Genomic DNA, 25,283 nt, shown 5'->3' on the forward strand with positions numbered 1-25,283 from the left:
ATACCTATCTTCCACTTATACACTTCGATCAGGTCTCCCCTCATTCTTCGTCTAACAAGTGAATGTAACTTAAGAGTCTTCAATCTTTCTTCATAAGGAAGATTTCTAATGCTATGTATTAATTTAGTCATCCTACGCTGAATGTTTTCTAACGAATTTATGTCCATTCTGTAATATGGAGACCAGAATTGAGCTGCATAATCTAGGTGAGGCCTTACTAATGATGTATAAAGCTGCAGTATGACCTCTGGACTTCTGTTGCTTACACTTCTTGATATAAATCCCAGTAATCTATTTGCCTTATTTCGTATGCTTAGGCATTGCTGTCTTGGTTTAAGGTTGCTGCTTATCATGACCCCCAAGTCCTTTTCGCAATCTGTATGGCTAAGTTCTACATTATTTAACTTATAAGTGCTAGGGTTATGGACACTCCCGAGCTTCAGAACCTTGCATTTATCTACATTGAACTGCATCTGCCACTTTTCTGACCAAGAGTAGAGTTTGTCTAAATCCTCCTGAAGTTTCCTAACATCTACGTTTGAATCAATTATCCTACCTATCTTCGTGTCATCGGCGAATTTGCTCATATCACTAGTAATTCCTTCATCAAGATCATTGATATATATTATAAACAACAACGGGCCCAAGACTGATCCCTGTGGAACGCCACTTGTTACTGATCCCCACTCGGATTTAACCCCATTTATGGACACTCTCTGCTTCCTGTCTGTGAGCCATGATTTGATCCACGAGAGCACCCTTCCCCCAAACGAGAGCACCCTTCCCCCGAAGTGTGAGCAGGGTAATATTTAGTGAAGGGATTCAGGGAAACCAGTTATTTTATATAACTGGACTTGAGTCCAGTTTGGATAGATATATTGTGTATTTTTATACGTATATACTTCTAAACTGTTGCATTCTGGGCACCTCTGCAAAAACAGTGATTATGCGTGAGTGAGGTGAAAGTGTTGAATGATGATGAAAGTATTTTCTTTTTGGGGATTTTCTTTCTCTTTGCGCCATCCTGTCTCGGTGGGAGACGGCCGACTTGTTGGGGGAAAAAAAAAAATATTTACCCTGGGTTTTACCAAGAAAGGTAGTAAATGTTATCTTTTCATTCAAATACAGTACTATATATACTAAATAGGTAGTAGGTTGGTAGACAGCAACCACCCAGGAGGGTACTACCGTCCTGCCAAGTGAGTGTGAAACAAAAGCCTGTAATTGTTTTACATGATGGTAGGATTGCTGGTGTCCTTTTTTCTGTCTCATAAATATGCAAGATTTCTGGTACATCTTGCTACTTCTTCTTACACTTAGGTCACACTACACATACATGTACAAGCATATATATACACACACCCCTCTGGGTTTTCTTTTATTTTCTTTCTAGTTCTTGTTTATTTCCTCTTATCTTCATGGGGAAGTGGAACAGAATTCTTCCTCCGTAAGCCATGCGTGTTGTAAGAGGCGACTAAAATGCCGGGAGCAAGGGGCTAGTAACCCCTTCTCCCGTATAAATTACCGAATTTAAAAAGAGAAACTTTCGTTTTTCTTTTTGGGCCACCCTGCCTTGGTGGGATACGGCCAGTTTGATGGAGGAAAAAAAAAAAAAAAAGTAAGAACTGTGCTAGAGGACCGTAAAAAAAAAGCTAGCAAGATAAGTTTGGGAGTGAACTACCTTTAAATACATACAAGAATATTAATGTACTTGCAAAAGGTATAAAGCATCCCATGAACATATTTTGTTACTATGCATTGTGGCCAAAATAGTTTGTAACTTCATTTAACATAACATTATAAGTGAAATCTTTAATCAACGTTTTTACCCACTGCCATCTGTCTTTCATTTTTCTAAGTCATTTTATTAAATATATAATTTCATTATTTACATATTACTCCTGTATTTAAAAGGCATAAACATTCAAATTTTAAAAAAGTGACAACTTACATCTTCAGGACAAAGTTCATAAGCCTTTTCTAATGTAGACCGAGCACTTGGTGAACGTTCCAAAAAGTAACCATTACTAGTTTCATTGCTCTGTGCTGGAGGAGACCAGTTATTGAAGCCATACTGTTGATTGGCTGCATATGGGCGGCGGTCTAACTCATCATTCAGCCAATCTACAGCCCAGGTCCACTTTCGCTGAAAAGCAATATGTTTTAAGTACAAGTGGCACAATTTAAAAATAAAAACCTCTTATCAATAGCAAATAATATAATCACAAAAAAGGTACATATTGGAACCCATGGCACTAGGATTTAGGTTAATGCGCCTAATAGAAATGAAGATAATAGATACAAATGCAAGGTTGTACATAAATTAGCTTAGCATGGTATCCAGATACCATGCAAAGATTGCAGCCAAGTATACACTGGGCAGACAGGCCACACGCTATTAACGAGGATCATTGAGCACAAAAGAGCAATGTGTAATGTACAAGAGAATTCAGCCGTCTTTCAACATGTTAGCACCGACAATCATTATATTCACAGGGAGGCTGCTGCCATCAAACAAATCACACTACAGCTACAAACACAAAATCATAGAATTTGCTCTCATAGGTCCCATGTCTAATTTTAATGTTTGACAGGGATAATGGAAACCAGATATTTTTTCAAAATTCACTCTTAAGATGTACATACCAGCACCTAACCTAATACAAAATGCTAGTACAAGATCAGGAATTACACACAAAGAAACTACTCACCCAAATTTTAAGCTTGGTCCCAGTCACCTGCTTCAATATCTGACACACCACACCCACTTGCTCCCTGACCTGACATCTGACACACTGACTTGACCCTCCATACTCACTCACACTGCTGAGGGGCACAACCTTCCTATATAATGTTCTTTAATTTCTGTATCTGCTGAGGAGGACCCAAGTAGTGGGGTCAAAATATAGACAAATTTATCTTCTGAGTTTGTCTCCATGTGGATTATTATTGAGAATTGACAAGTGCTCATTACACTTACTGGTTATTCATTTTCAACTAAATTTTACGTAAAACTAAAATGTATTTTTCCAAGCAGTAAATAACGAGGGGGTAAAGTGGGGGGAGAGAATTAATATCAAGATAGAATGCTATTAAACAAAATGCAACAAACTTACTTTTAAATCACCATTAGAGTGCAACATCTGTTGAGCAGCCAAGCAAGATGAAAAAAGTGACACCATACATTTTATACACTGATACGCTCTCTTCTGATAGTGGTTTTTACTTCGCTGGATTGTATCAAATAAACCTTCTCGATCATCAGGAATACCTAACAAAGAAAATTAGAGCAAATGGTTAAAATGATAAAGCGACTACAATTTTTTTTTAGATAATTAAAAATAATCTGATTACGTTTTGTATAAAATTTAGTATTTCACTGCTGAATTGTTTTTTGTAAAAAAGAGAAATATTAAATAGTAAATGGAAACATGCATTTTGCAAAATATTCATAATTAACCCATAAACTGTGAAATACCCACAAATAAAAATTCCATTGAAGGACCGGTAACATTATGGGAAAAAATCATACAGAATGAAATTGTGAATTTTTCCGAGTCTAATAAGAGTAAAACGAGTGAAATCTGTCCTTAGGCTGGATTTTTAGAAAAATAACTAATCTGGTCACATGTATGCTTACCAGCCTAGAATATGCCACCGATGTTAGTATGTTCATATGTACTTTTGGGATAGGTTTGGTGTAAGGTTTACTCCTGGTCTTTTACTAGCATTCTCTTTGACATCAATCTACCAGGTGGAAAACTGCCTCTAGTCTCATTTACTCTGTACCTAGTGTCATTACTGTGGTACTCTGCACTTGCTTGTGGCAAATTCTAGTAGACATCTGTTAAATTGTTCTTGTAGTTTTCATAACTCTTAGAATTGTAACAACATGTAGTTGTAAACAAATCAGAGAACAGATGGCAGTAATCTCCCTATTAAGTACAGGTCGGCCATCACTAAGCCGGCAATCAGTTATCTGGTTCCATCAGTAATCCGGCACTAATTTCAGGTAGCATAATTTCAAATTTCATCATTATACTGACTCAGAAATTGTGTAGATAGTTGTAAATCCACAGCAGCAAGCCAGTGGAGGAGAAAGCAGTGATAAAAATGAGGAAGATGCAGCAGAAAGTCTCTCTATTGATAGGTTAATTAAGTGTGTTCTAACCTAACCACTCTGTAATCCTGCAAACTCATTAATCTGGCACACTACACGTCCCAATGATGCCGGACTAGTGATGGCCGACCTGTATAGAAATTTACCTAGCTGGATGAGTCTTATTGGGCCAATATGGCCCAGTGGATAGCACACTGGCCTTGTGTTAGTGCATTAAAAGAAACTTTTTTGCAATACACGAACATGTGCATTTGAAATATGTGACCTCCCAGTCATCAAGCTGTGTTCTCTAGGTGCTCCACCAGCCTTCTCTTTATTTATTTTTTTTTTTATTATTTATTATCACACTGGCCGATTCCCACCAAGGCAGGGTGGCCCGAAAAAGAAAAACTTTCACCATCATTCACTCCATCACTGTCTTGCCAGAAGGGTGCTTTACACTACAGTTTTTAAACTGCAACATTAACACCCCTCCTTCAGAGTGCAGGCACTGTACTTCCCATCTCCAGGACTCAAGTCCGGCCTGCCGGTTTCCCTGAATCCCTTCATAAATGTTACTTTGCTCACACTCCAACAGCACGTCAAGTATTAAAAACCATTTGTCTCCATTCACTCCTATCAAACACGCTCACGCATGCCTGCTGGAAGTCCAAGCCCCTCGCACACAAAACCTCCTTTACCCCCTCCCTCCAACCCTTCCTAGGCCGACCCCTACCCCGCCTTCCTTCCACTACAGACTGATACACTCTTGAAGTTATTCTGTTTCGCTCCATTCTCTCTACATGTCCGAACCACCTCAACAACCCTTCCTCAGCCCTCTAGACAACAGTTTTGGTAATCCCGCACCTCCTCCTAACTTCCAAACTACGAATTCTCTGCATTATATTCACACCACACATTTCCCTCAGACATGACATCTCCACTGCCTCCAGTGGTACATTTGTCAGAAACATTTAAAATACGTAGTTAAGGGTCTCCTGTATTTTCGCTTTTTGAATTCTGAGACTACATTGCCATCTGTAAGGCAGCTGGAAATTTTCCAGTCTTGAGTGATTTGTTAAAGAACTGGACAACTTTTATACACAGGGCTTCAATCCCTTGTCACAGTATTCAAAGCACTAATTTACCTAGTCACTATGTGGTTGATGCGTCAAGATTCCTTTAGGAGCCTCATTACTTCCTCACACACTTAAAAGTTGTGGTTTCTGATTCCCCTTTCCACCTGTCACTGGATTTTGCTCAGCTGTGAATACAGTGGAGAATCCTCTGCAATGTTACATGCATCGAAGATGCATGCAAGTATCTCATCAGGCTTCTCACTACAGTGGACCCTCAGTTAATGATGCCATCGGATAGTGATAAAATCAGATACCGATACATTTTTGCGTCAAAATATTGGTTCGGCTAACGATAAAAAACTCTGTTAAGGACATTCGTCCAGAACGTGTCCACGCAGCTGCCTGGGCCCAACCAGCCACTCACGTACAGCCAGACAGCAAGTGTGCCATTGTTTACAAGCCACCGAGGAAGATTCCATGCATTCATGTGATATATTTTGTATTCCATTGTTTTTAGTGCTTATAACTGCTAAATAAGCCACCATGGGCCCAAAGAAAGCTTCTAGTGCCAGCCCTTTGGTAAAGGATGTGAGAAACACAATAGAATTCAAGAAAAAGTTTGTAGAAAAATATGAAAGTGGTGGTGGTAGAGGGTGGTAGTGATGGTGGTAGAGGGTGGTAGTGGTTGTGATGGTGGTAGAGGGTGGTAGTGGTTGTGATGGTGGTAGAGGGTGGTAGTGGTTGTGATGGTGGTACAGGGTGGTAGTGGTTGTGATGGTGGTAGAGGGGGGTTGTGATGGTGGCTGTAATGGTGGTTGTGATGGGGGTAAAGGGTGGTAATGATGGGGGTAAAGGGTGGTAGTGATGGGGGTAAAGGGTGGTAGTGATGGTGGTAGAGGGTGGTAGTGGATGTGATGGTGGTAGAGGGTGATAGTGATGGTGGTAGAGGGTGGCAGTGATGGTGGTAGAGGGTGATAGTGATGGTGGTAGAGGGTGGCAGTGATGGTGGTAGAGGGTGGTAGTGGTTGTGATGGTGGTAGAGAGTGGTAGTGGTTGTGATGGTGGTAGAGGGTGGTAGTGGATGTGATGGTGGTAGAGGGTGGTAGTGGTTGTGATAGCGGTAGTGATGGTGGTAGTGGTTGTGATGGGGGAAGAGGGTGGTAGTGGTTGTGATGGTGGTAGAGGGTGGTAGTGGTTGTGATGGTGGTAGAGGGTGGTAGTGGTTGTGATGGTGGTAGAGGGTGGTAGTGGTTGTGATGGTGGTAGAGGGTGGTAGTGGTTGTGATGGTGGTAGAGGTTGTGATGGTGGTAGAGGGTGGTAGTGGTTGTGATGGTGGTAGAGGGTGGTTGTGGTTGTGATGGTGGTAGAGGGTGGTAGTGGTTGTGATGGTGGTAGAGGGCAGTAGTGGTTATGATGGTGGTAGTGGTTGTGATGGTGGTAGTGGTTGTGACAGTGGTAGAGGGCGGTAGTAATGGAGATTTGTGCAATGTGGAGTAAGATGGAAAGATTTGTGGCATTAAAAAACAAAGAAGGGAAGTGACCTTGGATACGGACTTGGTACCTAAGTCCTTACGGAAGGGGATTCCCCTTCCAAACAACTGTAAACTCCTCCATCCTCTGCCCTCCTCCCATCTCATCACTCATCAAATACGTCTTCAATAAAGTAAAGTGTCATTTTATTAATGTATTTATTCTGCATGTCTCATTGTTTTATGTGTAGGAAAATGTATATTTCAAGTGAAAACATTTTTTTTTTTAATACTTTTGGGTGTCTGGAACGGATTAATTGGATTTACATTATATCTTATGGGGAAAATTAATTCGGATAACAAAATCCGTTATGGACAAGCTCTCTGGAACGGATTAATATTGTTAATTGAGGGTGCACTGTAGATGCTTAGCATGCCTTGAATTTAACAAGATAATCTGATCTACTATATTTATATTCTCACCAGATAAAGCACTAGAATAACTCTGGCACCATTTTTAATTTAAGTTCATTTTGAATTTTCTTTTAATATCACATCATACTTTAAATTAGTTAGTTCAGACACTTCTGCTTATCTAGATGCTGTAACAGCATTAATGACAAAAAACTGAAAAAGAATGTTTTATGTTAACCTTTAAGTGCGTTGTGAATTCGATGATTTTGCCAGGAGTCATCAAGTAGTAGCATATGCAGTAAGAGATCAAGATATGGTCTTAATTCATATGTGTAGGAATATGCAATCTGCCACAGTAGCTCCGAGAGAACCGTTGAAGAGAAGAGGGGGTTTTCCCAACAACAAAATTTGAGTAGTTTAACTGTATCTTCTGATGTATTTGCATCCTCAATGATCTTCTTGACATATCTGTGGAAAAATTAATAAATAAATCAGCAAAATACAATTCTCTGAGGTTAGTGGTCAGAATTGGTTGCTACCTGTTCTGAGCTGTTTTGGGGGATTAGTGTGACAGTTCCAATCACCATTTTACAGAATGTGTCAAGTGGGTTTTCGATAACGTGGATGGGGTAAGAATACTCACGTAGGCTGGTAGTACGTATAATGTAACAAAGTATGGGAAGCGCCAACAGCCGACCTGCCTCTCTCTGCTCCCTATCTTCGACTGACTCTCAAGTGCCTACGGGTGAGGGGTGTTTGAAATCCTGCTATGGTCAGCAGCAATATGAATAATCAGTCAGTGATTCACGCAGACGGTTGGTAGTGAGTCATCTACTGGTACACTGGTTACTGGTAACTGGTTACTAGGAACTGGTACTACTACTGAGAGCTCGGTGACGCTAACGTATGTCGTCCCGACATACAACTAATACAAACTAGAGACGGCAGGTGTACGGCTTGGGCTGATTCTATACAATGTCAAAGTACACAACAATTGAACATTATAACATACATAAGTAGAATATTGGAATGGAAGCTTACGTAATTGAAACTGTAATAAAACTGTAATGCAATACAAGGTATAATATAGCACAACTCATCGAATGAAACTCAACGTTGGGATTACACAATAGAAGTGATAAAAAAAAAATTTGATCGATCAATCTGTATTCATGTGATCTACGGATTCTGAGGAAGGAATATATGCAAAGAAAGAAGTGTTTAACAGAAAGGCAGATTCGGTGCACTCAAATCTAGACTGTTAACTCTCAGAATTCGGAGAGAACGTGAACACAAAAAAAATTCTTGAATACTGATAAGTTGATACTGTAATTATTCATCTATACAGGTTATTTACATTTAACCCCAACTCTGCTAGGGTGAGATTGATATATGCAGAATGGGTGTCATCTCTGGGAGGATCAAACTCTGTTGCACTGGCTAACTCATGCTGTATTTGAGGCAAATCTGAATTGGAAGTAACAAATGATACTTGAGGATTTCTCAATACCTGACGTGTATGTAGGGAATAACGACATTCAGGTTGATAGTCTGACTGAGTATCAGAGGTAGAGAGTACAGGATCAGGAGAATTGTCAGAGTGTCACATTAGTCTGGGTTGGAACATCATTATCATCACATACTAACTTCATATGATCTAAATGCGATTCTTTATACTGACCAGTACTAATTTCTCTAACCTTATACTTATTACCAGTGATATGTTCAACTACTCGATAAGGACCAACAAACTTTTGATCAAGCTTAGGCATTGCAGACGTTTTGTTAAAGTTAGTCAGCATAACTCTTGAACCTACTTTGATTTTGGATGGCTTTGCTCGAGTGTTTGCGACTCTTGTAAATTCTGCTGTTGATTTATGAAGTGTTTCACGGATTCTTCTAAAAACACTTTGAGCTAAGCTGGTACGAGTTGCTATGAAATCATCAGGGTTGTAATTTGGTTTCGAATTAGAATATAGCAACTCATAAGGCAAACGTTTATCTACACCATACAATGCATGATGTGGAGTGTCACCTATAGATACATTACAGTGGACCCCCGCATAGCGACTTTAATCCGTGCAAGAGGGCTGGCTGTTATGCGAAATGTTCGGTATGCGAATGAATTTTCCCCATAAGAAATAATGGAAATCAAATTAATCCGTGCAAGACACCCAAAAGTATGAAAAAAAAAATTTTACCACATGAAATATACATTTTCCTACACACAAAGAGAAGGATACATGCACAATAGTAGAGTAGTACATGCACAATATATATTGTGCATGTACTACTCTACTAAATGAAGAATAAATGACACTTACCTTTATTGAAGATGCAGCAATGACTGATGAGACACTGTGTCCTGGGAGTGCCTTTTCCTCCTGAGTACTGTAGGTCCTGTTTGGTATTTTCTTCCAGAACAGGCCTTATCACACTGTGTATGCCACTACGATTCTTTAATCTCTCAAACCAACCTTTGCTGGCTTTAACCCTTTGACTGTCGAAGGGCCAAATCCTGAAGTTGCTTCTGGTGTCGCAAAATATTCGAAAAAAAAAAAAATATTTTTTCTTATGAAATGATAGAGAATCTTTTCCCGATTGTAAAGACACCAAAAAAACGAAATTTGATGGAAAACTGACGGAATTACGCTCTCGCGAAGTTAGCGACTTCGGCGATATTTAAAAATCGGCAATTTCGCCCACTTTGAGCCCTATTTTCGGCTAATTCCGTTATTCCAGTCAACCAAACTCATAACTATTTCTTCAGAACTCTATTTTTTCCATCGATTGAGTACAAGAAACTGCCCATTTACCGATTTCAACTACCCAATAACATGGTCAGAAATTTGCAATTTGGCCAATTTCACGAAAATTAAAAAATATGACAATTTCAAAATAAGGTCCAGAATGAACAATGCAGACATTCCTGGCTCTAAAATAACATTTTCTTTGTTCATCAGTCATGTCTCCAGGTCCCTGTGATATTACTCTTGCTTTTTATTTTGAAATTTTATTCAAACAAAAAATAGAAGATTTACTGTTATGCAGACTACTGCAATACTGTAATAATTGTAAAAATTACATCAACCCATTCATGACTGCGTATTAGAATGGCTATTTGGACATTTATTGGACAATGACATCATTTGTTCACTTTTGAACATCGGCAAAAATCAAACATTTCCTGTACTTTGTGCTCCATTTCCAGGTTCTTTTTATAGTAAAATTAATCAAAATCACCTCCATTTCTATAATATAGTTTCCATTCTATCAAATGAGACCAAGAAAACGAGAATACAACCACAAATACTATACGAAAATAGACCACAAAGTCGGCATTTTAATTAAAAAAAACGGTCGGAGTTTTTTTTTTCTCATTATGCACTGCGTGCTCCAGGATTTTTTTTTATGTGGTGCACACTGACCACACAGACCCATTCTCTCACATGTGGGCCTACTAGCTTTCTCCTGCCTGATTTGAAGCCGCTAGAATTTATGAGTATATATACGTCAAACACGGTACCTCGCAAACGTATATATACGGCCGCGACAGTCAAAGGGTTAAATTCACCTATATGAGCACTAGTTCCAGGCATTTTCCCCTGTTCACCTGGGTGTTAGTCGACTGGTGTGGGTTGCATCCTGGGAGACAAGATTAAGGACCCCAATGGAAATAAGTTAGACAGTCTTCGATGACGCACTGACTTTTTTGGGTTATCCTGGGTGGCAAATCCTCTGGGGTTAATTGTTTCTTGGTATTCTCAATAAGCCACACCAACAACGGTGGTACAGCAGCAGCAGCAGCTGACGGTGGTACAGCAGCAACAGACGATGCTACAGCAGCAACAGACGATGCTACAGCAGCAGCAGACGATGCTACAGCAGCAACTGACGATGTTACAGCAGCAGCAGACGATGCTACAGCAGCAGCAGCAGCAGACGATGCTACAGCAGCAGCAGCAGCTGACGGTGGTACAGCAGCAACAGACGATGCTACAGCACCAACAGACGATGCTACAGCAGCAGCAGACGATGCTACAGCAGCAACTGACGATGTTACAGCAGCAGCAGACGATGCTACAGCAGCAGCAGCAGCAGACGATGCTACAGCAGCAGCTGACGGTGGTACAGCAGCAACAGATGATGCTACAGCAGCAACTGACGATGTTACAGCAGCAGCAGACGATGCTACAGCAGCAGCAGCAGCAGACGATGCTACAGCAGCAGCAGCAGCTGACGGTGGTACAGCAGCAACAGACGATGCTACAGCAGCAGCAGACGATGCTACAGCAGCAGCAGACGATGCTACAGCAGCAGCAGACGATGCTACAGCAGCAGCAGACGATGCTACAGCAGCAGCAGCAGCAGCTGATGGTGGTACAGCAGCAGCAGCTGACAGTGCAGCAGCAGCTGACGGTGGTACAGCAGCAGCAGCAGCTGTACCACCAATAGTAGCGATGGTTGATTGGGGTTTATTATACAACCTGGCCAGCTCGGAGACACGCACTCCACTTTCATACTTATCAATGATCTTTTTCTTCATCTCCATAGTAATTCTCACCCTTATTGCTGTAGGGTTGGCACTAGAAGCTTTCTTGGGGCCCATGGTCACTTATTTTCCAGAAAAAATCACCAAAAACACTGTAATAATACGAAATGTTCCGATTGTATGCTTGGATGTTACCGCGGAGGCTGGCTGGTAAACAATGCCACCGGCGGAACATGTGAGCATGGCTCAGGCCGCACATTGGACGCGTCTCGGACGAAGGGCGGTGAGCGGGTTTTTGGGCGGTATGCGAGGCAAAATTTTTGCGATCAAAGCGTCCGGTATGCGGATTGTACGGTATGCGATGCGTCCGGTATGCGGGGGTCCACTGTATAAGCAGAATTTATAGCACACTGCACATCAGGTATAACTTCATCCCAAGTTTCACCGTTGGGATTGATAGTGGCTCTCAAGACATCAAGTACTTTCTTATTGGTACGTTCCGCTAACCCATTGTTGGCAGGATGATGAGGAACAATGGTGGATTTAGAGATCTTGTACAAGGTACACAAATTTTCAAGAATCTCATTACAGAATTCACCTCCATTATCTGTTACTAGGGACTTAGGGGTGGTATGCCTGCAGATAATGCGTTCTTTAAACGCTTTAGCTACTGTCTCGGCAGTCTTATCTGCAATAGGAACTAACTCACAATATCTGGTGAAATGGTCTACCATAACACGTAGATGTTTGTTGCCCTGGAGGGAACATTGGAAATTAGTTAACAAATCTAGCGCAACTCTTTCCCACGGTTCGCTAGTAGTTGGATACACTTGGATTGGATTAGGACCATTAGCATTACCTTTATGTTGCATGCAGACACTACATTTCTTAACATACTCAGAAATATCAGTTGCCATACGAGGCCAAAAGTATTTCAATCTGGCTTGTTTTACTGAACGATCCATACCAGGGTGTGCAACACCTGGTACATCGTGAACTAGCTGTAAGGCTACATTCACTAGTGACTGTGGAATTACTAACTGGTAAACTCTTCTGCTAGGAGTACCCAACTCGGCTGTTCGATACAGTAATTCTTGGTTCATGACAAAGTCACTGATGGATGCTGGTGGCTTCACAGTCAGAATAAGATCTTCCTGGAGCAGGAATCGAATCACACCAGACCACATGGGATCTGTTCGCTGAGCATTCTTTACATCCTCAGCACTAAATGGAGGGTCTGCAGTTACTATACTAACATGTCGCGATAAGGCATCTGCGACTACATTTGACTTGCCAGGTAAGTGTTCAAAGGTGGGATTGAACTCTTGGATAGTCAAGGTTCAACTGGCTAACCTTCCAGTAGGTTGTTTGTTCTGGAATAAAGGTATCAGTGGAGCATGGTCTGTCAAGACATGAACAGAGTACTGATAAATAATGTCTCCGAAGTGCTTTAAAGACCATACTATTGCTAAAGCTTCTTGCTCAGTTACTGTATAATTACGTTCAGCCTTCGTAAGGACTCGGCTAGCAAATGCAACTGCGTTGTACTTGCCATCGGTCTTCTGAGCTAGTACGGCACCTATGCCAATAGAACTAGCATCAGTAGTCAGATAGAAGGGCTTTGGGGGATTAGTGTGACAGTTCCAATCACCATTTTACAGAATGAACTAAGTTGATCCCACATATCAGAAATCTCTCCTATGAGGGCAGACTACTGGCACTAAATCTGCACTATCTAAAAGTCATAGATTCAGGGGAAAATATGACTGAGGTGTATAAATGGAAAACAATATATAAAAAAATACATGAATGGGTGTGAGTGGTTATGACTTGGACCTGCCTATCATGCATCAGTAGGCCTATTGGAGAAGCGATAGTGGAAAAAACAAGGAATTTAAGGTATGACAAAATACTGTTTTGTCTAGATTATGAATGAGAAAATTGTGTAGTAAGATGAATGCCTGTCAGTTTTATCAGGTGTTGCACACCTGATAATACTGATGAATCTCACTCATCTATTGATCAGTGGTTATAAGATCACCTTCAAACACTTCTTTATCAATAAACAGTAAAAATGGAGCCTAAGGTATAACAAAACACTTCATTATTACTATATTATAAATGATAAACTTGCATAAGCTGATCAAACAATCCACAACAGTCTATTGCTTGGTACTTGGATAACCATCTCTTGCACTTCCACATCAATATTTTAAGGTATGAAAATTTTTTCCTCCTAGGTAGAAGGTTGGTAGACAGCAGCCACCCAGGGAGGTACTACAGTCCTTCCAACTGAGTGAAATCGAAACCTGTAATTGTTTTACACGATGGTAGGATTGTTGGCGTCTTTTTTTTTCTTGTCTCATATACATGCATGTACAGTGTGAGTGAGAGTGAGAGAGAGTGAGAGAGAGAGAGAGAGAGAGAGAGAGAGAGAGAGAGAGAGAGAGAGAGAGAGAGAGAGAGAGAGAGAGAGAGAGAGAGAGAGGCTGAGAGAGAGAGAGAGAGAGAGAGAGAGAGAGAGAGAGAGAGTGAGAGAGAGAGTGAGAGAGAGAGAGAGAGAGAGAGAGAGAGTGACAGAGAGTGTGAGAGAGTGTGAGAGATGAGAGAGTAGAGAGAGAGTGAGAGAGAGAGTGAGAGAGAGAGAGAGAGAGAGAGAGAGAGAGGAAGAGAGAGTGAGAGAGAGAGAGAGAGAGAGAGAGAGAGAGAGAGAGAGAGAGAGAGAGAGAGAGAGTGAGAGAGAGAGAGAGAGAGAGAGAGTAGAGAGGGAGTGAGTGTGAGAGAGAGAGAGAGAGAGAGAGAGAGAGAGAGAGAGAGAGAGAGAGAGAGAGAGAGAGAGGGAGAGAGAGAGTGAGAGAGAGAGAGAGTGAGAGAGAGAGAGAGAGAGAGAGAGAGAGAGAGAGAGAGAGAGAGAGAGAGAGAGAGAGAGAGAGAGTGTGAGAGGAGAGTGAGAGAGAGAGGAGAGGAGAGAGAGAGGAGAGAGAGAGAGAGAGGAGGAGAGAGAGAGAGAGAGAGAGTGAGGGAGAGAGAGAGAGAGAGAGAGAGAGAGAGAGAGAGAGAGGTGTGGAGTGAGTGAGTGTGTGAGTGTGAGGAGTGGTGTAGTGAGGTGTGTGTGTGTGTGTGTTGTGTGTGTGTGTGTGTGTGTGTGTGTGTGTGTGTGTGTGTGTGTGTGTGTGTGTGTGTGTGTGTGTGTGTGTGTGTGTGGTGTGTGTGTGTGTGTGTGTGTGTGTGTGTGTGTGTGTGTGTGTGTGTGTGTGTGTGTGTGTGTGTGTGTGTGTGTGTTTTTAACAAGTCGGCCGTCTCCCACCGAGGCAGGGTGACCCAAAAAAGAAAGAAAATCCCCAAAATGAAAATACTTTCATCATCATTCAACACTTTCACCACACTCACACATTATCACTGTTTTTGCAGAGGTGCCGTATAAAGATACACAACATATCCCTCCAAACTGCCAATATCCCAAACCCCTCCTTTAACCCTTTGAGGGTCGACAGGCCCTCTCCGAAACTCGTTCTCAGGGTCGGCCAAATTTCAAAAAAAAAAAAAAAATTATTTTTTCTTATGAAAAAATAGAGTATTTTTTTCTAAACATTATAGGCTAAACAAAAAAATTTTAACGTCAATACTTACCGAGATATGGAGGTGTGAAATTTGCCAAAATTGAACAACATATGGTAACATCGCCGACTGCCGTCACCCGGTATTTTTCTATTTACTTTTTTATGTACTATTTTCAATTTTTTTTCAATTTTTCTTTTTCTGAGTAACTTTTATGGCCTCTGAGGCCAACATGATCAGTATTTTGTAAGTTATTTCTTTTTCAATACTACACAATAAGGGCGTAAACACTGTTGTCATTATTTTGTTTACAGAAAATATTTACACAAACAAACAATATGAAATGTTGTTTATTACTATTTTTCTATATTTTATATACACATATACAGTCACAGGACATGTTTCTAGAAGTTCTGCAGCCTGTGGAACTCTTTGAAACATGGTGTCATGCACAGTGGAGTTTTGCACTCCTCACACATAAAACGAGTGTCTCTGCGTTGTCGTGGGCGTTTTTTTGTATGTGAACAGACGTAACACCTCTTCTGAGCCTTTTTCTTCAAAGCAGTAGCAGGCAGTTTTACCAGGAAGTGATCACCATGCTTCAGACGAGCAGGTAGTTGTTGATAATTTGGTGGGCGGTCAATTGCAGGTGCATTTCCTTGGTACTTGAATACTATTTGTCTGATGACAGACAAACAGAATTCGCCGTACTGTGGTTTGTTTCTGGTGCTCATCTTATACATATTATAAGCATTGAGCATGGAAATGTCCAGAAGATGGAAAAACAGTTTGATGTACCACTTATAACTCTTGCGAACACAATCAGCAAACCCAATCTGCATGTCACATTTGTCCACTGAACGCATGTTGAAGGTGTAATCAATCACAGCTGCAGGTTTTAGAATGGGTTCATTTCTCTCTCTATGCTGCCTGCCACTGTCTGCCATTTCATTAGGGTGAATTGATGACAACAGTGTGACATCTCGTTTGTCATGCCACCGAAATGCCATGATGTCATTGGCAGCAAACGCCTGCACCTCACCTCTGCGAGTGCCAGCATCAAACCTGGGCATATGTTTTCGATTTGCACGCACTGTGCCACACACATCTGTCATGTTCACTCGCAAAAAATCACTGAGTGAGGGGCTTGTGTACCAGTTATCTGTATATAATATATGCCCCTTACCAAGGTATGGTTCTATCATTGTTCGAACCACATCACCTGAGATGCCCAATAACTTCCTGGTATTTTGCAATGTATAACTTCCAGTGTACACAATAATATCCAATACCAGACCACTGTAACAATCACAAAGCACAAACAACTTTATACCAAAGCGTTTCCTCTTGCTTGGTATGTACTGCTTGAAAGAGAGTCTTCCTTTGAACAGAATCAAAGACTCGTCAATTACAAGCTTCCTGAAGGGATAAAAATGAGTACTGAATTTCTGTTTCAGATACACAAACACATTCCTAATCTTATATAACCTGTCAGTTCTGTCAGGCCTGGTTTTATCTGAGAAGTGAAGCATACGTAACATTAGCACAAATCGATTCACTGGCATTATATCACTGAAACCTGGTGTTGCAATCAGGGGGTCTGTTGACCAGTATGATTTCACTTTGTGCTTATACACATGTGGCATAAGCATTATTGTGGCAAAGAAAAGATACATCTCAGCCACAGTTGCCTCCTTCCATTGGTGTAGACGTGATTTTGGTGAAAGTATTGTGTTTGCCATGGTGTACTCGTAGTATGTGTTGCTTTCCATGACAATACTTTTCATCAGTGGTTCGTCAAAGAATAACTCGAAACATTCCAGTTCAGTGGCATTGTTCCCAAGTGCACAAGATGGCCGTATTCCACTTTGGCTGCCATCAAACTGGTGGGGATTTGGAACAAAATTGACAGCTTCCTGCCAATCCCAGGTGCGGTCTGCTGGTGGGTACTGGACAATGACAGGTGGTTGTGGTTGTGGAGGTTGTGGTTGTGGAGGTTGTGGTTGTGGAGGCTGGTTGTGGTGGTGGGGGAGTGGGGGATGGTGGCCTTTGTTCTAGATCAGCTGAGGCAGCGGCGTGGGTGGCAGCGTGGGTGGCAGCATGGCCCACTGCTGGTGCCTCACCGCCGGCACCACTACCACCACGCACATTTTCCATCCCAATTGCAACAGTATCTTCGTCATTTTCACTGTCTGTTCCTGTTGTACAGCCACGGGATGTACTCCGAGATACACTCCTTCCCCTTGGTATAACATATGGCACACTTCCAGAGCGCATATATCGTCGTATATACTGACGCTTCACTGGGGAATATTGCACTTCACTATCACTACTGGAACTAGTTTGAAGAGCTTGTAGTTCATATTCACTATCACTATCATCACCCATGCTCTCATCTGAGTCTGGGATTTGGGAAAATAGAAGTTTCCTCTTGGGTTCTGGAACAACTGAACGTGAACACGAGGGCCCAGCACCAGAGGTGGAAGGCTGAGGGTCGTCTGGGTTTTCTTCACTATTACCGATATTATGGTCATTAGTTTCGGTCAAAACCTCACTAAAACCACGAAACTCATCTTCACTGGCACTTCCATCACTATTAGAACTGTCACTGGGGAACAAAAGTGTCCCAATTCGCCGAGGAGTGAGGAGCTTCTTACCGCGAGGCATGGTGGACATTGTTTACTAAGAGGGCATTCCCACAATGCACCACTGGGTCCCAGATTTTTTTTCTACCGCGCACACTGACCACGCAGACCCATTCTCTCACACCTAGGCCTACCAGCCTTTTCGCGCGAGATTTGAGGCCGCTAGAATTTATGCGTACTAGTACGTCAAAAACCCCTACGCGTAAGACGTACTAGTACGACGAAAACCCTCAAAGGGTTAAAGTGCAGGCATTGTACTTCCCATTTCCAGGACTCAAGTCCGACTATATGAAAATAACCGGTTTCCCTGAATCCCTTCACTAAATATTACCCTGCTCACACTCCAACAGATCGTCAGGTCCCAAGTATCATTCGTCTCCATTCACTCCTATCTAACACGCTCATGCACGCTTGCTGGAAGTCTAAGCCCCTCGCCCACAAAACCTCCTTTACCCCCTCTTTCCAACCCTTTCGAGGACGACCCCTACCCCTCCTTCCTTCCCCTATAGATTTATATGCTTTCCATGTCATTCTACTTTGATCCATTCTCTCTAAATGACCAAACCACCTCAACAACCCCTCTTCTGCCCTCTGACTAATGCTTTTATTAACTCCACACCTTCTCCTAATTTCCACACTCCGAATTTTCTGCATAATATTTACACCACACATTGCCCTTAGACAGGACATCTCCACTGCCTCCAACCGTCTCCTCGCTGCTGCATTTACCACCCAAGCTTCACATCCATATAAGAGTGTTGGTACTACTATACTTTCATACATTCCCTTCTTTGCCTCCATAGATAACGTTTTTTGACTCCACATATACCTCAACGCACCACTCACCTTTTTTCCCTCATCAATTCTATGATTAACCTCATCCTTCATAAATCCATCCGCCGACACGTCAACTCCCAAGTATCTGAAAACATTCACTTCTTCCATACTCCTCCTCCCCAATTTGATATCCAATTTTTCTTTATCTAAATCATTTGATACCCTCATCACCTTACTCTTTTCTATGTTCACTTTCAACTTTCTACCTTTACACACATTCTCAAACTCATCCACTAACCTTTGCAATTTTTCTTTAGAATCTCCCATAAGCACAGTATCATCAGCAAAAAGTAACTGTCAATTCCCATTTTGAATTTGATTCCCCATAATTTAACCCCACCCCTCTCCCGAACACCCTAGCATTTACTTCTTTTACAACCCCATCTATAAATATATTAAACAACCATGGTGACATTACACATCCCTGTCTAAGACCTACTTTTACCGGGAAGTATTTTCCCTCTCTTCTACACACCCTAACCTGAGCCTCACTATCCTCATAAAAGCTCTTTACAGCATTTAGTAACTTACCACCTATTCCATATACTTGCAACATCTGCCACATTGCTCCTCTATCCACTCTATCATATGCCTTTTCTAAATCCATAAATGCAATAAAAACTTCCCTACCTTTATCTAAATACTGTTCACATATATGCTTCAATGTAAATACTTGATCTACACATCCCCTACCCACTCTGAAGCCTCCCTGCTCATCCGCAATCCTACATTCTGTCTTACCTCTAATTCTTTCAATTATAACCCTACAGTATACTTTTCCTGGTATACTCAGTAAAATTATTCCTCTATAATTATTACAAATCTCTTTTGTCCCCTTTCCCTTTATATATAGAGACTATACATGCTCTCCGCCAATCCCTAGGTACCTTCCCCTCTTTCATACATTTATTAAACAAAAGTACCAACCACTCCAACACTATATACCCCCCTGCGTTTAACATTTCTTTCATGATCCCATCAGTTCCACCTGCTTTACCCCCTTTCATTCTATGGCAGAAATGACATGTATGCCAGGGATGGGGTTCACTTATCTAGGTCTGGGGAGGTAGCACTGGCAACTGCAGTGGAGGGAGCAGTTAGGACTTTAAACTAGGAATAGTTAGTGGTATGGGTTTTGGCAGGAAAACAGTGAAGTCCCAGTGTAGTAATATTACGATTTCTAGGGGAACTAGAAATAAGCAGAACGAGGTACATATTGAAAAGCCAGGGACTTTGGGTGATAAGGACAGTAATAGGTTTAGTAGAAAAACAGAAATGAGCAGGAAGGGTAAAGAGAAAGGAGAGTCTTTCAATGTTTATTATGCTAATTGCCGTAGTGCTAGGAATAAGATGGACGAGTTGAGATTAGTTGCTAGTGCAGGTAACATTGATGTATTTACCTTAACTGAGACGTGGTTTAATTCAAAAAGTCGGGACATGCCTGCGGAATGTCATATTCAGGGTTTTAAATTGTTCCAAGTAGATAGAAGTATCGGGAAGGGGGGTGGGGTGGCATTGAATGTCCGAGATCGCTTGAACTGTTGCATAAAAACGGGTATCAAGTCTGAAGTAACACATACAGAGTCTGTTTGGATAGTTTTCAGAGGGGCATGAAAAACTGATTTTAGGAGTGATATACCGTCCCCCAAACTTAGATAGGGACCAAGGGAGACTACTATGGGAGGAAATTGTTAAGGCCACAAGGCACAATAATGTAGTAATTCTAGGAGACTAACTTTAGTCATATTGATTGGAATTTCTTGACTGGGAATTTAGAATCATACGACTTCTTAGAAGTAGTTCAGGATTGTTTTTTGAAGCAGTTTGTGACAGAACCTACAAGGGGAAATAACCTGCTTGACTTAGTTATGGCAAACAATGAATCCCTTGTTAATTTAGAAATTTCAGAGGAACTGGGTGCTAGCGACCACAAATCAATTACATTTAGCATTGAATGGAAGTACGATAGTAGCGATAACTCAGTAACAGTCCCAGATTTTCGCTTAGCAGATTACGATGGGCTTAGAGAACACTTATCATCTGTTGACTGGGGTAATGAAGTGAGCTATCAATATGACAGTTTTCTGAACACTATACATGCTGCTCAAAGAACGTTTATCCCATATAAAGAAATTAGATCAAATAGAAATGACCCAAAATGGATGAATAATAGGCTCAAATATCTACTAGGGCATAAGAAAGGAATTTATAGGCGTATCAAAAGAGGTGAGGGTCATCTTATGAATCAGTATATTGACATTAAGAGGGACATTAAAAAGGGGATAAGAAAAGCTAAAAGGGACTATGAAATTAAAGTTGCTAGGGATTCTAAAACTAACCCAAAAAGTTTCTTCCAGGTGTATAGAACAAAAGTTAGAGATAAGATAGGTCCCCTTAAAAATAACTATGGGCACCTTTACTGACAAAGAGAATGAAATGTGCTCGATTTTTAATAATTATTTTCTCTCAGTTTTTACACAGGAAGACACTAAAAATATTCCAGTAATTAATTTTTATAGTGGGCTAGAAGAAGATAAATTATGTAACATCACAGTCACTAGTGAAATGGTTGTGAAGCAGACAGACAGACTGAAGCAAAATAAGTCGCCGGGTCCTGATGAGGTTTTTTCAAGGGTTCTTAAGGAATGCAAAATGGAACTCTGTGAACCATTAACTAATATTTTTAATTTATCTCTTCAAACAGGTGTAGTGTCTGATATGTGGAAGATGGCTAATGTAATTCGTATTTTTAAAACAGGGGACAAGTCGTTACCGTGAAATTACCGCCCAATAAGCCTGACCTAAATTGTAGGCAAATTACTAGAGTCAATTATGGCTGAGATTATAAGAAGCCATCTCGAAAAGCATAGCTTGATTAATGATACTCAGCATGGATTCACAAGAGGCCGGTCTTGTCTAACTAATTTATTAACTTTCTTCAGTAAAGCTTTTGAGGCTGTTGACCACGATAAAGAATTTGATATTATTTACTTAGATTTTAGTAAAGCTTTTGATAGAGTTCCGCACCATAGACTGTTAAAGAAAGTGGCAGCTCATGGCATTGGGGGAAAAGTGCTCTCGTGGATCGAGTCATGGCTCACTGACAGGAAGCAGAGTGTGTCCATAAATGGGGTTAAATGAGAGTGGGGATCTGTAACAAGTGGCGTTCCACAGGGATCAGTCTTGGGCCCGTTGTTGTTTATAATATATATCAATGATCTTGATGAGGGAATTACTAGTGATATGAGCAAATTCGCCGATGACACAAAGATAGGTAGGATAATTGATTCAAACGTAGATGTTATGGAACTTCAGGAGGATTTAAACAAATTCTATTCTTGGTCAGAAAAGTGGCAGATGCAGTTCAATGTAGATAAATGCAAGGTTCTGAAGCTTGGGAGTGCCCATAACCCTAGTACTTATAAGTTAAATGATGTAGAACTTAGCCATACAGATTGCGAAAAAGACTTGGGGGTTATGGTGAGCAGCAACCTTAACCCTTCGACTGTTTTCGACGTATAAATACGTCTTACGAGCCAATGTTTCTGACGTATATATACTCAATAATTCTAGCGGTAGTAGGTTGGTAGACAGCAACCACCCAGGGAAGTACTACCGTCCTGCCAGATGACTGTGAAACAAAAACCTGTAACTGTTTTGCATTATGGTAGGATTGCTGGTTTCTTTTTCTGTCTCATAAACACGCTAAGATAACAGGGATATCTTGCTACTCCTACTTACACTTTGGTCACACTTCACAGACACGCACATGCATATATATATATACATACATCTAGGTTTTTCTCCTTTTTCTAAATAGCTCTTGTTCTTTTTTATTTCTTCTATTGTCCATGGGGAAGTGGAAAAGAATCTTTCCTCCGTAAGCCATGCGTGTCGTATGAGGCGACTAAAATGCCGGGAGCAATGGGCTAGTAACCCCTTCTCCTGTATACAATTACTAAAAAAGAGAAGAAGAAAAACTTTATAAAACTGGGTTGCTTAAATGTGCGTGGATGTAGTGCGGATGACAAGAAACAGATGACTGCTGATGTTATGAATGAAAAGAAGTTGGATGTCCTGGCCCTAAGCGAAACAAAGCTGAAGGGGGTAGGAGAGTTTCAGTGGGGGGAAATAAATGGGATTAAATCTGGAGTATCTGAGAGAGTTAGAGCAAAGGAAGGGGTAGCAGTAATGTTAAATGATCAGTTATGGAAGGAGAAAAGAGAATATGAATGTGTAAATTCAAGAATTATGTGGATTAAAGTAAAGGTTGGATGCGAGAAGTGGGTCATAATAAGCGTGTATGCACCTGGAGAAGAGAGGAATGCAGAGGAGAGAGAGAGATTTTGGGAGATGTTAAGTGAATGTATAGGAGCCTTTGAACCAAGTGAGAGAGTAATTGTGGTAGGGGACTTGAATGCTAAAGTAGGAGAAACTTTTAGAGAGGGTGTGGTAGGTAAGTTTGGGGTGCCAGGTGTAAATGATAATGGGAGCCCTTTGATTGAACTTTGTATAGAAAGGGGTTTAGTTATAGGTAATACATATTTTAAGAAAAAGAGGATAAATAAGTATACACGATATGATGTAGGGCGAAATGACAGTAGTTTGTTGGATTATGTATTGGTAGATAAAAGACTGTTGAGTAGACTTCAGGATGTACATGTTTATAGAGGGGCCACAGATATATCAGATCACTTTCTAGTTGTAGCTACACTGAGAGTAAAAGGTAGATGGGATACAAGGAGAATAGAAGCATCAGGGAAGAGAGAGGTGAAGGTTTATAAACTAAAAGAGGAGGCAGTTAGGGTAAGATATAAACAGCTATTGGAGGATAGATGGGCTAATGAGAGCATAGGCAATGGGGTCGAAGAGGTATGGGGTAGGTTTAAAAATGTAGTGTTAGAGTGTTCAGCAGAAGTTTGTGGTTACAGGAAAGTGGGTGCAGGAGGGAAGAGGAGCGATTGGTGGAATGATGATGTAAAGAGAGTAGTAAGGGAGAAAAAGTTAGCATATGAGAAGTTTTTACAAAGTAGAAGTGATGCAAGGAGGGAAGAGTATATGGAGAAAAAGAGAGAGGTTAAGAGAGTGGTGAAGCAATGTAAAAAGAGAGCAAATGAGAGAGTGGGTGAGATGTTATCAACAAATTTTGTTGAAAATAAGAAAAAGTTTTGGAGTGAGATTAACAAGTTAAGAAAGCCTAGAGAACAAATTGATTTGTCAGTTAAAAATAGGAGAGGAGAGTTATTAAATGGAGAGTTAGAGGTATTGGGAAGATGGAAGGAATATTTTGAGGAATTGTTAAATGTTGATGAAGATAGGGAAGCTGTGATTTCGTGTATAGGGCAAGGAGGAATAACATCTTGTAGGAGTGAGGAAGAGCCAGTTGTGAGTGTGGGGGAAGTTCGTGAGGCAGTAGGTAAAATGAAAGGGGGTAAGGCAGCCGGGATTGATGGGATAAAGATAGAAATGTTAAAAGCAGGTGGGGATATAGTTTTGGAGTGGTTGGTGCAATTATTTAATAAATGTATGGAAGAGGGTAAGGTACCTAGGGATTGGCAGAGAGCATGCATAGTTCCTTTGTATAAAGGCAAAGGGGATAAAAGAGAGTGCAAAAATTATAGGGGGATAAGTCTGTTGAGTGTACCTGGTAAAGTGTATGGTAGAGTTATAATTGAAAGAATTAAGAGTAAGACGGAGAATAGGATAGCAGATGAACAAGGAGGCTTTAGGAAAGGTAGGGGGTGTGTGGACCAGGTGTTTACAGTGAAACATATAAGTGAACAGTATTTAGATAAGGCTAAAGAGGTCTTTGTGGCATTTATGGATTTGGAAAAGGCGTATGACAGGGTGCATAGGGGGGCAATGTGGCAGATGTTGCAAGTGTATCGTGTAGGAGGTAGGTTACTGAAAGCAGTGAAGAGTTTTTACGAGGATAGTGAGGCTCAAGTTAGAGTATGTAGGAAAGAGGGAAATTTTTTCCCAGTAAAAGTAGGCCTTAGACAAGGATGTGTGATGTCACCGTGGTTGTTTAATATATTTATAGATGGGGTTGTAAGAGAAGTAAATGCGAGGGTCTTGGCAAGAGGCGTGGAGTTAAAAGATAAAGAATCACACACAAAGTGGGAGTTGTCACAGCTGCTCTTTGCTGATGACACTGTGCTCTTGGGAGATTCTGAAGAGAAGTTGCAGAGATTGGTGGATGAATTTGGTAGGGTGTGCAAAAGAAGAAAATTAAAGGTGAATACAGGAAAGAGTAAGGTTATGAGGATAACAAAAAGATTAGGTGATGAAAGATTGAATATCAGATTGGAGGGAGAGAGTATGGAGGAGGTGAACGTATTCAGATATTTGGGAGTGGACGTGTCAGCGGATGGGTCTATGAAAGATGAGGTGAATCATAGAATTGATGAGGGAAAAAGAGTGAGTGGTGCACTTAGGAGTCTGTGGAGACAAAGAACTTTGTCCTTGGAGGCAAAGAGGGGAATGTATGAGAGTATAGTTTTACCAACGCTCTTATATGGGTGTGAAGCGTGGGTGATGAATGTTGCAGCGAGGAGAAGGCTGGAGGCAGTGGAGATGTCATGTCTGAGGGCAATGTGTGGTGTGAATATAATGCAGAGAATTCGTAGTTTGGAAGTTAGGAGGAGGTGCGGGATTACCAAAACTGTTGTCCAGAGGGCTGAGGAAGG

At 41.1% G+C, this 25,283-nt stretch overlaps 1 protein-coding gene across 4 annotated transcripts in view; it reads right to left on the reverse strand.

Annotated features, from left to right (window-relative positions):
• The window catches only part of faf (ubiquitin carboxyl-terminal hydrolase-like faf), a 264,269-nt gene that overhangs the window by 12,719 nt on the left and 226,267 nt on the right, over positions 1–25,283 (reverse strand). For all 4 annotated transcript variants that reach the window (XM_070093596.1, XM_070093595.1, XM_070093594.1 and 1 more), the window contains exons 47-49: positions 7,301–7,530; positions 3,117–3,271; positions 1,952–2,146 (exon numbers count right to left, since the gene is read on the reverse strand). In XM_070093596.1, the coding sequence (XP_069949697.1) occupies positions 1,952–2,146; positions 3,117–3,271; positions 7,301–7,530 (580 nt within the window). The remainder of the gene's footprint in view (positions 1–1,951; positions 2,147–3,116; positions 3,272–7,300; positions 7,531–25,283) is intronic.

This window comes from Cherax quadricarinatus, chromosome 43 (genome assembly GCF_038502225.1).
Source record: "Cherax quadricarinatus isolate ZL_2023a chromosome 43, ASM3850222v1, whole genome shotgun sequence".
Taxonomy (NCBI): Eukaryota; Metazoa; Arthropoda; class Malacostraca; order Decapoda; family Parastacidae; genus Cherax; species Cherax quadricarinatus.